At 46.0% G+C, this 16855-nt stretch overlaps 1 protein-coding gene across 1 annotated transcript in view; it reads right to left on the bottom strand.

Moving 5' to 3' along the window:
- Rufy1 (RUN and FYVE domain containing 1) overlaps window positions 1-4373 on the bottom strand; it is a 48543-nt gene extending 44170 nt beyond the window's left edge. Inside the window, exon 1 of the mRNA XM_075992772.1 lies at window positions 3970-4373. Coding sequence (XP_075848887.1) covers window positions 3970-4282 — 313 coding nt within the window. The 5' untranslated portion in view covers window positions 4283-4373. The remainder of the gene's footprint in view (window positions 1-3969) is intronic.
- Window positions 4374-16855: the final 12482 nt, after the last annotated feature.

The following is a 16855-nucleotide window of genomic DNA, read 5'->3' as shown; positions in this document are numbered from 1 at the left end:
GTGGCATTCAGTAAGCACAGTGTTGTCTATGCTTTACGTCATTGCAGTAAAGGAAAACAGGGCCTTTCCAGGCATGCACTTGTTACGAGTCTGGGGCCCAGGCATGCTTTATCTGTCAATGAACAGTGTGACCTGTGTAACAAGGCTTCAGTCAATGACTGATCAAGGACAAGGTTACAAGGGGAACAGAAGAATTCCCAGAGCCTGTGACCCTGCAGTTGTGTTGCAGGATATTTGATCACACTGTGGACCCTGAGATTGTATTAAATAAAATCAGCAATAGGTTGAGAGCAGGAGCAAGCAACCAGTTGATTGGAAGTAACCATAGAATGTGAGAGAAAGTTGGGAGGTTGGAGAAAGAGAGGCACAAAAGAAGAAGGGAGGGACATCTGGTTGGAGGAGGTTTGTTTTTAGGCAGAGTAGGAGAGGGTCTCTCTCTCTCTCTCTTTTGGTTTTTTTCGAGACAAGGTTTCTGACCAGGCTGGTCTCGAACTCACAGAGATCTGCCTGCCCTCGAATTTACAGAGATCAGCCTGCTTCTGCCTCCCAAGTGCTGGGATTAAAGGCGTGCGCCACCACCGCCTGGCAGCGAGGGTCTCTTTTTGGGACAACTGCAGAGGAGAAAGATCACACAGCTGTTTTCTCTGCCTCTCTGAATTAACAGGCTTTTACTCCAGCATCTGGCTCCTGAATTTTTTTTTTGTAAAGTAAAAGGATAGACAAAACATTTGTCTCCCTATAGGGAGACGACTGAAGCAGCGGTGGGAAGAGAAGACTCCCCTGGCCTGCGGCCTCAGCAACGAGGTGGCTGAGGCAGCTCTGGAGACAGTCAGCAGGATCAGGTGAGGCTGCTGTGCAGCAGAAATAAAAAAAACAACACTTGTAAAACTGCATTCCTCATGCACTGTGGGACAGCCCTGTAAACAAACCTGCTGTACTGCCAGAGGTACAGAGTACAGCCCACACATTCAGTAATCCTTACAGAAATGTGGTACAGAGAAGTCGTGGTTACTGGCTTGCCTTTCATCATTACTGTAGTGTGTACGCCTTCCACATTTAACTACAGTTACTGTGACATGTGATGGACCGGCCTGATTCCATTTTAAGATTAAAAACCATCTTGTTACAAGGTCAAAATAAGTTCATTCTTGTTTTCTGTGAAAATGCCACGTCTTGAGCCATTTTCTGGAATTTGACACATTCCACACCCTACACCCTGACCTCCACTCTGATAAGCTAGGATATTCTGCAAAACAATCTTGAGGTCTTCTGCCAAGTTCCTATATAACCAAAAACCTTTGGAAAACCTCTAGCCTTGCAACTTTGGGGCTAATATAAACCCCACCCTCTCCTGTTTGATGCTATTTTCTTAATCCCCACTTTAGGGAAATAGCCCTGTTTGACAGAAAATAAAGCTTGCATAATTTGAATAACGAATTTGGGTAATGGTCTTTACTCTTGTTCAGTGGGATTAACAAATGTTACCCATAGGGTGGGGGGGGCATATTCTAGAAGAAGGCATTATGAACACAGTGCTCCTTGTGCACTGTTTCCTGAAGATTTTCCAGTGGGACAAGACAAGGAGGTAGAAGAGTGATAGTCATGATCCTGTCCTTTGAGGCCTAAGCTAATGTACCTTAGTTAAAATACACACACACACGCCCATATATACATTGAGGGGGTTTGTGTATATGCCACGGCACACACACAGTAGGCGGAGATCAACTTGTAGGAGTCCCCTCTCTCCTTCTACCATGTGGATCCTGGAGATTCAACTTAGGCCACTGAACTTGGAGGTAAGCACTTTTACCTACTGAGCCATCCTGCCGACCTATGTTTATATTTTAAATTGCAGCAGCAATTGTGCACATTTAAGGGGTACACTGACATTTTAGTTTATGTGTGTTTGTAATGATCATCAGGGAGACTGGCATAGCTATCACCTCAGCTTCCCTTTGTCTGTGTGGGGAACATTTAAAAAACCTCTCCATTAGCTGTTAGAAAATATTTAACAGTTGTTGCAGACATTAGCTATTCCAACTATGCTGCAAAAGTCCAGAAACCCTTCCTCCTACCCAGTTCTACTCTGAATTCATTAACCAGCCCCTATCTATCCTCACCAAGCTTCCTGAGACTTTGGGGACTGTAGTCTGTTCTCTATTTATCTTTGCTCTTAGCCAAAGGCTTAAGTAAAAACCAAAACCAAACAACTTTAAATAGACAAATGATAAGGTATTGATATAAAGAAATAAAATATTTTTGATTAGGTATATAATGTGTGTTCTAAGCTGTTGTTATAAGAATCAAACAACAACAACAACAACAAAACAAAAAACCAGGGCTGGTGAGGTGGCTCAGAGGGGAAAGGCTCTTGTTGTCAAGGCTGGTGATCTGAGGTCTACCCACACAGTAGGAGAGAACTGACTCCCGAAAGGCATCCTCTGACCTTCACAGGTAAGCCGGGGAGCGTATGGTAATAAAAAGTAAAATATAGGGTTCGATAGGTGAAGAAGGGGTTGCCTTGCAAACACGAAGACCTGACTTCGGGGCCCGAGCGTTCAACACTGGGCATGGCACATCAGCCAGCATTCCCTGACTTCAGAGGCCCAGCCTTCAACAACGGGCACAGTGGCATCTGCCAGCATTCCCTGACTTCAGAGGCCCAGCCTTCAACAACGGGCACAGTGGCATCTGCTAGCATTCCCAGTGCTGGCAGAGCCTGGAGGGTCTCGCTGGACAGTGTGGCCAATTGGTGAGCTCCAGGTTTAGTGAGAGACCTTGTCTCAAAAACAAGGTGGATTAAATAGTTGAGGAAGATACCCAACATGGACCTCTGGTCTTCAAGTGCACAAACAGTACGAACACATCTGAACCCATATTCACACAAAAAAGTGAAGGTTATAAAGCAGAAAAGTTACAGTAGTAAATCAAGGTTAATATATTACCAAGGAACGAAGTGTGGTTTTTTTGTTTGTTTTAAAATAAACTCCAGGTAACAAAGTCTACTGTACACATGAAGACTCAGGCATTTAAAGTTAACACTCATTCTATCACAGCAACTTGAAGACTGCATGGTGAAGCATCATTCTTTATTATTTATTTTGATATAGGGGCTCACTATGTAGAGCAGGGCGGGTCTCTAACTCACAGAGATCCACCTGCCTTTGCCTCCCCAGTGGCAGGATAAAAGTAGAGCAACACAACGCCTGAAACCATGGCTATCTTTTATACTGTATTTTTAGGTAGGTCTAGAAACACACACACACCACTGCATTAAAATTAGCACAGTACCGAGTACAGTAACACACTGTGCGGGCAGTATGCACCTGCATCGCCATGCCCAGAAATCAAAAATAAAATAATCATCTGTCTTTACTGGTATGCTGAAATTCTAATCTAGCTCTGAATCTAAGAGCTGAACTGGGCTTTACAAGGTAGTTGATTAAAAAGAAAAAAAAAATCCTCATTTCATAGGTTGGGAAATGCGAGTAGGAGGGGTGATAGCTTGTTCACGTCCCACAGGGCGGTGAGTGGCGGTGTATAAAGGGAACCAAAACCTCCTGACTCTGACTCGCCGCTCTCACTAACTTTGGAATACGGTGTCAACCTCAGTCGCAGGTGCACAACCGGCTAGCGGCCGGTCTGTTAACAGGGGACCAACAACAGACTTCGTTTCTCAAGTATGCAAAACATAAACACAGGTGACTTTTCGCCCGAGTCTCTCTCTCATTGAATCCTCTTATTTTAAGTCAATTCGTGGTCACGATGCCGCTGCTCTGGGGTTCACCAAGACAAACACAAGGTGGGAGGGCAGTCCCCGGCCGCAGCCACCCGGTCTCGCGCTTCTTCTGCTGGGTCGGACCATAGATAGAACCCCGCCCCCCGCGGAACAGGTCGGCAGGGCAGCTCGTCCAACTCTCGGGCTCCCCTAGCCCTGTAGCAGCCCCAGCCCGCGGGACCCCGGCCTACCTGCGCGCTCCCCACCGCCGCCGCCGCCAGCGCCGTCTCCGAGCCCCGCGGCCGCGCGCAGCGCGCTCCCGCAGCTGGCCGACAGGTTCCCGGTGGCTCTGCGCGCTAGCGTCAGGATGGGCGCCGACCAGCCGTCAGCCGCTCGGGGCCGCGCCGCGCTCCGCAGCTCGCCGTGGCTCGGCAGCTGGCTCCTGTCCACGATCTCGAACTCTTCCCCCGACTCTCTGTCTGCCTCGGGCCCCGGCTGCGGCCCTGGCTCCTGCTCCGGCTCCGACTCGTGCCCCGCCCGGCGGCACTCTCCGCGGGCGGCCATGTTGGCCGGTCACGTGACCCGCCGCTGGCCTGGCTGGCGGCCTCGCGCTGCTCCCCGCGGCCGCTTCCCTCCCTCTCTGTTCCTGCTCGCCTGGGCTTGCTCTCCTGGAATATCGCTAGGGGAAAGTACGACTCCTCAGAAACGCCGGTGATCCCCAGCCGGGAGCACCTGAAAGTTCCTTTTGAACTTTCTGCCTTCCTAGAACTTGGAATTGGTCTTAGTTTAGCGGTCTGGCAACCCCCTTGGTCCTTGTGACACCACTTCCTCTTCTGAACTTTCATTTCATGACAACTTTTTTCCCATTTGAGAGACACAATGTCACTGTTGGAGTTTTATTTGTTGTTGATCTTGTTTCCCAGACAAGTCCTCTTTTTGCCCAGGCTGGCCTCAAAATAGGCCTTGGAGCTGGGCAGTGGTGGTGCCTGCCTTTAATTCCAGCACTTGGGAAGCAGAGGCAGGCAGATCTCTGAGTTTGAGGACAGCTCGGTCTACAGAGCGAGTTTCAAGATAGCCAGGGCTACACAGAGAAACCCTGTCAAGCAATGTGTGCTTGACTATGGGTTGTTTTTTTTTTTTGGTGGGGGGGGCTGGGGAGTCGGGGCAGTTCTGGTAATTGAACCTTAGACTCACACATGCTAATCAAGATCTCTACCACTGAGCGGCATTCCACCCCGAGCACACACACAACCAACAGGAACATTGAATTTGTGATCTTCCTGCTTCCATCTCTCAAGTCCATCTTGACAGCACTCAACACCCTGCTAGACATTTACTCTACCAACTGAGTTACATTCCCAGTCAGAATCTTAATTTTTAATCCCAGTATTCAGGGCCTAGAACTCAGTACTGTAGCACTAGCTGGCCTTGAGTTTACAGTGATCCTCCCGCCTCTGCCTCCTGAGTACTAGGAATATGTGTGTGCCTCACTTTGCCAACTGATATCCAATATTTCTGACTTTATTATTTTTCTGCAGCATTCTTCAGAACAGGCCTGAAAAGGGCTGCTGAAGAAACTAGGGCAGGTGAGGCGAGATCCACAGTGGTAGACTGGAAATGAGATCTGGTTTTTGCTATTAATTAAGTGTTATAAGATTGAACCAACCTCATTATTAAATAAGATTTCACAATAACATAGCACACAGTCTCCCTTGTGATTATTGTCTCTGCTTTCCAATTTTGGCCGGGATAAGTCACCAAACATATATGTGTTATCCAGCCTGTTTTCTTTTCTTTTTCTTTCTTTTTTTTTTTTTTTTGGTTTTTCGAGACAGCGTTTCTCTGTGGCTTTGGAGCCTGTCCTGGAACTAGCTCTGTAGACCAGGCTGGTCTCGAACTCACAGAGATCCGCCTGCCTCTGCCTCCCGAGTGCTGGGATTAAAGGCGTGCGCCACCATCGCCTGGCTCCAGCCTGTTTTCTTAACAGGAAAAGGAAGGGATTTAGCCAGATTGAGATGAAAATGTCAATAGAATTTAACAATTTGCAAAAAACAAGGGCATGGACCACATTAAACTCCAGAACTGCCAGTATTTAAAATTGCTGGAAAGTTTCAGGTCAGGCGTGGTGGCACACACCTTTAATCCCAGTTTTTGGGAAGCAGAGGCAGGTGAAACTTGGTGAATTCAAGACCAGCCTAGTTTATATAGCCAGTTCTGGTCCAGTCAGAGGTACACAGTAAGAGCATATCTCAAAAAGTAAAAATGAAAAGTTGTGGTAGAGATCAAATAATTTCACTCAAATATCTGGATTCTAGCCTTTTCTCGAATCATCGAAAGATTGGACAACTTAGACTATGTTTCCTGATGGTAACACACTGGTGGCAGAGGCTAGATGGCTGCCGGGAGAGATTATCTGTTGCACTCCCTTTGGCAGCACAGATACTTCAGTTGGAACAACATAGAGAAGTCCAGCCTAGTGTCCGTGCGCTCCAGGGCACAGAGACAAAGGTTCACGTTGTCTAGGTCATTATGTTCATTCCAGCAAGCAGCAGAATGAGAAGCGTGTGGTTGAGCCCTACACAGGGCCAGGCCCAAGTTCACTGACCACTGGAAGATCCACTCACATCTTAAAGAATGAAACCTCCCCCAGACGTAATGCAGATGAATCTGAAGACCTGAAAAGTGATTCATCCTCTGTATCTTCACAAGGCTCGGTGGTTTCTGTGGCAGCAGTGTCTCAGATAATCCTGACTAGTTGGAAATCTGGCTGAGGCTAACCCAGATTCTTTGATTCCAATCTTAATTCTCCTAGCACACTGCACACAGTGAATTTAGCTGTCTTTAGGTACCTATTACATGTTTTTCGGAGTGAATGCAAGTTAAAGAGGCTACAGCAGAGTGCAAAGGGCTTTAGAGGTGGGCGGAGAGAAATGTCAATGGAATCTGTGTAGACGAGAAAGCAGACACCAACCCTGGGATGACGCTGCTCTGTGGCCCAAGGGAGGGTCCTGGCTGAAAGACAGGCTTCAGGATGGAATCTAGGTAGGAGTGGAAACAGGTTGGACCGGGAAATTATGTGTGTGTGTTCAGGCCCAGCATGCAGTTCAGTGGGCAGCAGGGATCAAGCTGGCCTGAAGCCCCGGGGTCAGACTAGTGTTTTCCAATGGTTGGTCCTCTGCTCACGCTGGGTGCCGGGTTGGTAGGCCGTGCTATTTTAGAGTGAGGTGTCTGCCAATTTTTGGGGTCCAAGTTCTTGGGCCTGGTTTCCCAGGTATGAATATTTTTTTTTCCAAGACAGGGTTTCTCTGTGAAGCTTTGGAGCCTGTCCTAGAACTCACTCTGTAGACCAGGCTGGCCTCTAACTCTCAGAGATCCACCTGCCTCTGCCTCCTGAGTGCTGGGATTAAAGGCGTGTGCCACCACTGCCCGGTCCAGATATGCTTTTAAAATATACATGTTCCTCTATCATCTCAATTCCCCCTGACAAACCCTTAGTTTGGTTCTATTCTCAGAATAAGCCATTTAGTAAGTCTGTGTTACCTGGTTGGTGCCTGGCAGATGGTGAGGTTTGTGGGTCCATGTTTGGCTACACTCATCCTTGAGAGGGCAGAACTCAGAAGCAACTCCATTTCATCCCGTCTGTCAGTCCATGTTCCCCTCTCATACTGTTCAGCATGATCAACAGTCCCCGCTTGTAAAACAGTTTCAATTTCCTAAAGTTAACATTACTAACATAATTCCTGCACACTCTAGCCATTAACTCTGCCTGACCAAACCAGACCTCGAAGCCTCTGCCAGCTCTGATCCTCAGTGCTGATAAAATCCCCCACCTGTAAGAGAAGTTTTCAGGGCTGTAGAGATGGCTCAGTGGTTAAGAGCATTGCCTGCTCTTCCAATGGTCCTGAGTTCAATTCCCAGCAACCACACGGTGGCTCACAATCATCTGTAATGGGGTCTGGTGCCCTCTTCTGGCCTGCAGGCATACACACAGACAGAATATTGTATACGTAATAAATAAATAAATATTTTAAAAAAAGAAAACATCACTCTCTTACACCATAGAGTAAGAGTAGGGCCTAGCCTGACCTCAGGATCCTTTGTTAAGACAAAAGAGTCTCATCTTGTAAGCTGTACCTCCTGCTTTTTTCACCATCGTGACCCATCGAGGGTGTGGTAACTTTGGTTGTATATTCAGTACTGTGAATGGGAGGAAGCTGCTGGCTCCAGAGTTAGCAGTTGAGGGTTTTAGCTTCTCCAGACCTGCCTAGGTCATGCCTGGACCAAAGGCATGACCAGCTTTGCACGGCAGTTTCTTCTGTAGCCACCCTGGCCAGGAAAGGCTGTGCTGCTCTGTGGAATCAAAAGCCTGTCTATTTCTCAGTGAAGAATATGAGTGTTTTACATTTTTTGTTTTTTGCTTATTTTATTTTATTGATATTTATGGAGCTCTACATTTTTCTCTGCTCCCCTCCCTGCCTCTCCCCATCCCCCTTCAACCCTCCCCCAAGGTCCCCATGCTCCCAATTTACTCAGGAAATCTTGTCTTTTTATACTTTCTACTTCCCATGTAGATTATATCTATGTAAGTCTCTCTTAGTGTCCTCATTGTTGTCTAAATTCTCTGGGATTGTGGTTTGTAGGCTGGCTTTCTTTGCTTTATGTTTAAAAACCACCTATGAGTGAGTACATGTGATAATTGTCTTTCTGTGTCTGGGTTACCTCACTCAAAATAATGTTTTCTAGATCCATCCATTTTCCTGCAAAATTCAAGCTGTCGTTATTTTTTTCTGCTGTGTAGTACTCCATTGTGTAAATGTACCACATTTTTCTTATCCATTCTTCAGTCGAGGGGCATGTAGGTTAGGTTCTAGCTATGACAAACAAAGCTGCTATGAACATAGTTGAGCACATGTCCTGTGGCATGACTGAGCACCCTTTGGATATATACCCAAAAGTGGTATTACTGGGTCTTGAAGAAGGTTATTTCCTAATTTTCTGAGAAATCACCACACAGACATCCAAAGGGGTTGTACCAGCTTACATTTCCACCAGCAATGCAGAAGAGTTCCCTTTTCCCCACAACCTCTCCAGCATAAGTTGTCATCAGTGTTTTTTGATCTTGGCCATTCTTACGGGTGTAAGGTGGAATCTCAGAGTTGTTTTGATTTGCATTTCTCTGATGACTAAGGATGTTGAACATTTCCTTAAGTGTCTTTCAGCCATTTTAGATTCCTCTGTTGAGAGTTCTCTGTTTAGGTCTGTACTCCATTTTTTAAATTGGATTATTTGTTCTTTTTGTGTCCAATTTGTTGAGTTCTTTGTATATTTTGGAGATCAGACCTCTGTCTTATATGGGGTTAGTGAAGATATTTTCCCATTCTGTAGGCTGTCGTTTTGTCTTGTTGACCATGTCCTTTGCTTTACAGAAGTTTTTCAGTTTCAGGAGGTCTCGTTTATTAATTGTTTCTCTCAGTGTCTGTGCTGCTGGGGTTATATTTAGGAAGTGGTTCCCTGTGCCAATGCGTTCACGTGTACTCCCCACTTTCTCTTCTATAAGGTTCAGTGTGGCTGGCTTTATGTTGAAGTCTTTGATCCATTTGGACTTGAGTTTTGTGTATGGTGATAGATATGGGTCTATTTTCATTCTTCTAAATGTTGATGCCAGCACCACTTGTTAAATATTCTTTCTTCTTTCCATTTGATATTTTTTGCTTCTTTATCAAAGATCTGGTGTTCGGAGATGTGTGGATTGATATCTGGGTCTTCTATTCTGTTCCATTGGTCCTCCTGTCTGTTTTTATGCCAATACCAGGCTGTTTTCAGTACTGTAGCTCTGTAGTCAAGGATTGTGATGCCTCCAGAAGTTCTTTTATTGCACAGGAGAATGTTTTAAAATTTATACCACTAGAAAGAGGCACCTGGGAGCTGAAGAGATGGCTCTGTGGTTAACAGAGCTCTCTGCTCAACCGGAGGACCCGAGTTTGTTTCCCAACACCCATGTCTGACTGCTCACCACTGCCTGTAACTCCAGGGGAACTGATCCTCTCTTCTGGTCCCTGAGGGCACATGTACCTACTCATACACACATACACAGAAATAAAAACATAATAGAAGCCGGGCAGTGGTGGTGTTCACCTTTAATCCCAGCTCTTGGGAGGCAGAGGCAGGTGGATCTAAAGAGTTTGAAGCCAGCCTGGTTTACAAAGCAAGTTACAGGACAGCCAGGACTACTGTTACACAGAGAAAGCCTGTCTCGGAAAACCAAAACCAACCCCCCTAAAGAGAACCCCAATCCCTCCCCCAAAAAACCATAATAGAAAAAACAAAGAACATCCCTGTAACAAATAGAAAATATTTGGCTTCCAGCTGTGTTCTAACATGGATTTGGGTTTCTAACCATCCAAGATTCAACAGAATCTATCTACATATTTATCCATCCGTGCATTCACCCATGAATTTTGCATTCATCCTCCCGTTCTCCCACCTATTTATCCTCAACTATCCTCCAATCCATCCATATCCATTTTTTACACATCTTACCATCGTGTGACTCTATGAGACTTGTCCTCCATCAGTATTTCTTTCTTTCTTTTTTTTTGTTAATATTTATTTATTTATTTATTATGTATACAATATTCTGTCTGTGTGTATGTCTGCAGGCCAGAAGAGGGCACCAGACCTCATTCCAGATGGTCGTGAGCCACCATGTGGTTGCCGGGAATTGAACTCAGGACCTTTGGAAGAGCAGGCAATGCTCTTAACCACTGAGCCATCTCTCCAGCCCCTCCATCAGGATTTCTGATGCCTTTTCATATCATTATACACTATGTGGATTTGTGAACCCCTCATTTATATTCTTTATGATCTCTTTATGTTCTTTAGAAACATTATTTATTTATTTATTTGAGACATGGTCTCCCTTTGTAGCTCTGGTTGTCCTAGAGCTTGCTATGTAGACCAGGCTGACCTTGAACTCACTGTAGGCTGTCGTTTTTGTCTTGTTGACAGTGTCCTTTGCTTTACAGAAGCTTTTCAGTTTCAGGAGGTTGCATTTATTAATTGTTTCTCTCAGTGTCTGTGCTGAGACACATGGTCTCCCTTTGTAGCTCTGGTTGTCCTAGAGCTTGCTCTGTAGACCAGGCTGACCTTGAACTCACAGCGATTCTCCTGTCTTTACACGGTAGTCCTGGGATTAAGGTTGTGCGTCGCCACAGCAGACAGTTTATTTTTATTTATGTGTAGCTGTGTGTGTGTGTGTGTGTGTGTGTGCATGAGTTTAGGTGTACCACATGTGTGCAGTGCCCTCAGAGTCCAAAGGGTGTTGGAGCTCCTGGTGTTGGATCTTGGAACAGAACCTAGGTCCTCTGGAAGAGCACAAAACATTTTTAACTGATGAGACCTCTCTCTAGCCCCCCCGTTTTGTCTGTTCTGAAAGACTCCAAACTTACTCTTTGCATAGGCTCTGCACTCTATACCAGTTTTAGCATGGCTGGCTGGCTTTAAAAATATGTTTATTTTTATTTATGTGTATGTATACATGTGTCTGTATGTGTATGTTACATGAGTTCAGACATCCTCAAGGACTAAAAATTTACATTACATTGTTAAACTATTATTTTTCTATGACTGTCTATACCAATTTTCTTTTCTTCAGCACCTAAGCACATTTTTAAACATGCCGTATCTGTTTAGAGGTTTTCTCATTTTGGAGCTGATTTTTTGTGTGTCTGCAGCCTTCTCTGACCAGCCAAACCTTAAACTGCTAAGCAGAGGCTAGGCAGGCCCTCTGCTGGGTGGATCAGCTTAGCACAGCCTGGTGGCTGGCTCTGCTCTCATTAGGTTGTTGAGAGTGGAGACCCTTGGCCTGGAACTAGTCTTTCTGCCCCAGCTCCAGTAAGCACTTCTACCCAGTCTCTCACAACCAAGCAGCTCACCACCACTGTTCGTAAACCCCATTTAAGTGCTGGGTAGCAGGGCCTCTTAAAAGAGCCATGCCTCTCTGCCACAAACACCAAGCCTACTTGTCCATTTTTATCCCCCCAGCTTTCTCAGGCCCTATGTGAATTTATATGCCTCCTTGGGCACCAAATGTAGCAAGTTTTCTTGACAAAGTATCTTTGGACTGCCAGTCCACAAATAATGACCCAGAGACTTTTTGTTACGAAAGCTTGGCCTTAGCTTAGGCATTTCTCCAACTAGTTCTTTTTTGTTGTTTTTTTGTTTTTCGAGACAGGGTTTCTCTGTGGTTTTGGAGCCTGTCCTGGAACTAGCTCTTGTAGACCAGGCTGGTCTCGAACTCACAAAGATCCGCCTGCCTCTGCCTCCCAAGTGCTGGGATTAAAGGCGTGCACCACCACCGCTCGGCCCAACTAGTTCTTATAACTTAATAACCCGTAATTTTTTTAAATCTTAGTATGACACATCTGACTTGCTCTGCGTCTGCAGGTTATTAAGCTAATCAGAAGGTGCCTTGTCAGAGACACATCTTTATACTGTAAACAAATATTCCGAAACAGGGCAGGATGGGGGAATAGTTCCCCTCTTCTCTGGTCTACTCCTGCTTTATAGACAGGAAAGGAAGCCCTACCCCTACCTCAAGTGGTTATTCCCCACCCCCAAGTGGTTATCTTCCTACATTCCCCAAGTGGTTCAGCTCCTGTCCCAGCCTCCTGGGAGCTGAGAATACAGGCATGTACCACCACACTTGGTACTGAGAGGGTTTTGTTTTTGAATTCTTTCTCAGTCAGCTTTGTGCCACAGTGACAAAATAATTTAATACTCAATAAGGGAAAATATATAAAAACTTAATAAGTTTTTTGTTTTTATTGTTTGAGATTATAATATAATTAGACCACTTCCCCCTTCCCTTTCCTCCCTCCAATTCCTCCCATTACCCTTCATTGCTCTCATTCAAATTCATGGCCTCTTTTTGGATTTATTGTTGTTACACACATATATGATTGTGTATATAAATATGTATTTCTAAATATACATATAAAGAGAATCTATCTCGCTAGTGGTAGTTTAGGAGTAAGAATGGCCTCAGTTTTTGAGGCAGCAAACAGTGAAAACAGAAAACAAGTGCCCTAGGTTCCTTTTTGCTGCTACAACAGAATAGACCGACCCACCTCTCCACCCCCACCCCACCTCCACCAAAGAAAAGAAGGTTCGAGGAGAAAAGGGATCTTTCAGCTCACAGCTCCAGAGTGCAGCTACCGCTGCAGGAAAAGCACAGGGGCAGGAGCTTGAAGCAGCTGGTTTATCACATCCCTAACATAGAGCACAGAAAAACGAACACACGCATGCTTAGTGCTCAGCTAGCGTTCTGCACTGAGACAGCCCAGGGCCCAAACTAAGGGAGTGGTGCTGTCCACTCTCAGCGACAACCTCCACAGACATACCCAGAGACCAACCTGACCTACGCAACCCCTCACTGAAACTTCCTTCCCTGTTGGCTCTAGACTGTGTCCGTTGAAAATTAAACAACCACAAGTGAGTAAATTTTTGGGCACACTGAGCCGGGCTATGCAGCTATCCAGACAAAGTCTTATTCAAACGTGCATATCATTAACCAACTCTCGCAAGCAGGCAGCTCCTCAGATGTTTGCTCACACAGTGACTCAAATTGGAAACAAGTCTAGTTTCCTATGACTCAAAGTCCAGAAGCAATAAGAGCAATAATGGATACACTTTGTTACACAGAGAACAAGACCGGTTCTGGAGAGATGGCTCAGTGGGTTCCTCCTTGCTCTTACTGCAGAGGACCAACGTTCAGTTCCTAACTGGTGTGGGGCAGCTCACAGCCACCTGGAACTCTAGTTCCAGAGGAGCTGATGCCCTCTTCTGTCTTCCTTGGGCACTGTGTGTGTGTGGTGCACATACGTGCATGCAGGCACACTTGTCCACTTCAGATAATGTGTATGCCGATCTCTTCCTCTCTATTATATATATATATATATATATATATATATATATATATATATATATGTGGAATATAACATATATGTTCCTTTTTATCTAATACATTTTCAAAATAATAGGGCTCATTATGGCATTTCCATACATATGTACCACTGTGCTTTCCCTATTCGAACTCCACTATCCTCTCTTTCCCCTCTTCCCCTATCCTGCTATTCCTCTTCCTTTTCCCAAATAGTACCCTTCCTGCTTTATGTTGTGTGCGCACATACATCTAGATTCTGCATATAAAGAAAACATATGATATTTATCGGACTATTGGAGTAATACGATGATTTCCGGTTCTATTCATTTCCTTGCAAAGTGACATACTTTTCAGACTGGCCTAGGATTCAGTTCTTAGTTCAGGGTGGTCGCACTCATCTTGCCTCTGTTTTCCAAGTGCTGAGATTAGAGGAGTGTGTCACCATCCTTAGCTTTAAAAAATTATTATTATGCTGGGCGGTAGTGGCTCACGTCTTCCCAGCACTCGGGAGGCAGAGGCAGGTGAATCTCTGTGAGTCTGAGGCCAGCCTGGTCTACAAGAGCTAGTTCCAGGATAGGTTCAAAAGCTACAGAGAAACCCTGCCTCAAAAAACCAAAAAATATTATTAATGATTTATTTAGGAGAATAGGTGTTTTGCCTGCATGTTTCTGTGCACCACGTGCACGCTTAGTATCCACAGAGACCAGAAGAGGGCGCCAGATTCCCTGTAATTGGAGCTACAGACAGTTGCTAGTGGCCATGCAGGGATGGGGAAGATGGTTCAGTTGATAAAGATGCTGTCATGCAAGAATGAGGACCTGAGTTCAGATCCCCAACACCATCATAAAACCAAGCATTTTCTGTAAGCATCTCTAACCCCAGCATTTGTGAGGTAGGGAAAGAGAAAACAGAGACACAAAGTTCCCTGGAGCTCACTGGCCAGCCAGCTGAGTCAACCACCAAAACCACCAAGCTTCAGGGTCAGTGAGAGACCTGTCCCGAAAGATAAGGCAGAGAGTGAGTGAGAAAGACACACACTGCCAATCTCTGGCCTCCTTACATACGCACACACATGTGCACGCACACTTACAGATGCAAATCCTATAGCAACATATACATATCACACACACACACACACACACACACACACACGAGTGCAGAGAGAAGGAGAGAGGGAAAGAGAGGGAGGAAGACACAGAGAGAATTCACTTTTGTATATGCTGAGATTGAGATATCTAACATTCTATTGAGGTGTTGACTAGGTGATTGGCTAGTTGAGTCTAGGGAAGATCTATGAATTTAGATATTATCAGCGAACTGACAGTATTTAAAGTACAAACCCGGGGCAAGATAACTATATCAGTTGGATAGACTTGGGCATCTGCTTTGGTAACAAGCAGCTCCTAAATTCTTGTCATTAGACTTTTAAAAAAAAAAACCTTTTTTTTTTGACAGTCTTATTATGTAGCCCAGGCTGGCCTGGAACTTGTGATCTCCCTGCCCCCGCTTGCCAAGTGCTGGAATTTCAGGCGTGCGCCATCACACCTGGCACCACATTCGGTTTCTTGCTCATATGAAGCCTGGTGCAGGTCTGGGCTTCTTCCCAGCCCATCTGTCTCTCGTAGAGTGATTCAGCCATCCAGCTGCTTTGGTGTTTGGTCCCACATGTGAAGATCTTTTCAAATAGCTGCAGCCCGAGAAAAGGCAGCTGGAGAGACGTGTGCCAGGGAGTGCTGGGAAGTGACCGCTCTCTTCTGTTCACAGCTGAGGGGCCAGATCCAGTGGCCCCGTTCCACTCGCTGGCACAGGAGGAGAGGGGATCAGATGAGCCAAGGGAAGAAGGGGAAGTAGGTGGGCAGAGAGGGGAAGAAGGCCACAGAAAAGTAGAGCCAGCAAAGTGGATGGAGGAATGTGGGCGGTGACGGCGGCGGCTGCAGTGGCGGCGGCGGCAGCCGGGGTGCGGTTGGGGGGCAGTAGATAACCACAGAGCCCAACGAGGGAATGATCAAAATGGGCAGGAAAGCCAGCTGCAATGCCAGCGCTTTAGGAAGCTGGATCAGGAGTACTGAGAAACGGAGGCCAGCTTGGGCTGTATGCTGAGACCCTAGCTCCCACTCCCACCCCTACCCCACCTCCTCCCCACCTCCCTCCTCCACCCCACACCCAGCACAAGAAGGGCAAAACAGGAGAGAGGTGACTGAGGACTAGCAGGCAGAAACTAGCTGAGATCTTGATTAAAGTAATTTCCCAGAACCACATGCAAAAACCAAGCAAACAAAAGCCTGTTTGGAGTGGGCTTAAGAGAGACGGTGGGGCGTGAGGAGGAATGAGCAATGAGTAAAGGCAAAAGGCTGTGAGAGGAAGGGGGGTAAGGACGGTGTTCTGTTTGTTCTTTTCCGTCAGGGCGGGCGACAGCATCTTAATGTGATGGAGAAGGTCCAGGAGTGTGGAAAGCTGATGGGTGGTGATGGACAGCACCCTTGGATAGGTGAGGGGTGGGCTGAGAGATGGGGCCGGTTGTAGATGCAGCCTGGATTCCTCTCCAGGGGGAAGGCAGAGGCAGTGGTAAGGATTCTGAGACTAGACAATTCTCTGGAGGGGCGGGCGGCACACTCATATCGTTTTTTATTCAGAAATTTTCTTGTTTGTTCACTTCTGTTAATTTATGATGTTGTGGCACTGGAGATTAACCCAGGTGTCATGCTTCCTAGACAGGTCCCTAACCACTGAGCCCTTGCCCTACACATGGGATTTTTTTTTTTTAAGATTTATTTAGCCGGGCGGTGGTGGCGCACGCCTTTAATCCCAGCACTCGGGAGGCAGAGGCAGGCGGATATCTGTGAGTTCGAGACCAGCCTGGTCTACAGAGCTAGTTCCAGGACAGGCATAGTTACAGAGAAACCCTGTCTCGAAAAAGCAAAAAAAAAAAAAAAGATTTATTTATTGTGTATACAGTATTCTGCCTGCATGCCTGCCTACAGACCAGAAGAGGGCACTAGATTTCACTAGAGGTGATTGTGAGCCACCATGTGGTTGCTGGGAATTGAACTCAGGACCTCTGGAAGAGCAGCCAGGGCTCCTAACCACTGAGCCATCTCTCCAGCCCCAGGATTTTTTTTTAATTTTAGAGAAATGTAATAATATTTAAATGTTTACATAGTGACATTAATGCTACAAAATTACATTTACCTTTG

The sequence above is a fragment of the Microtus pennsylvanicus genome, chromosome 11, assembly GCF_037038515.1.
Source record: "Microtus pennsylvanicus isolate mMicPen1 chromosome 11, mMicPen1.hap1, whole genome shotgun sequence".
Classification (NCBI taxonomy): Eukaryota; Metazoa; Chordata; class Mammalia; order Rodentia; family Cricetidae; genus Microtus; species Microtus pennsylvanicus.
Note: the sequence above shows the minus strand (reverse complement) of the source record. Positions and strands in the feature narration are given on the sequence as shown.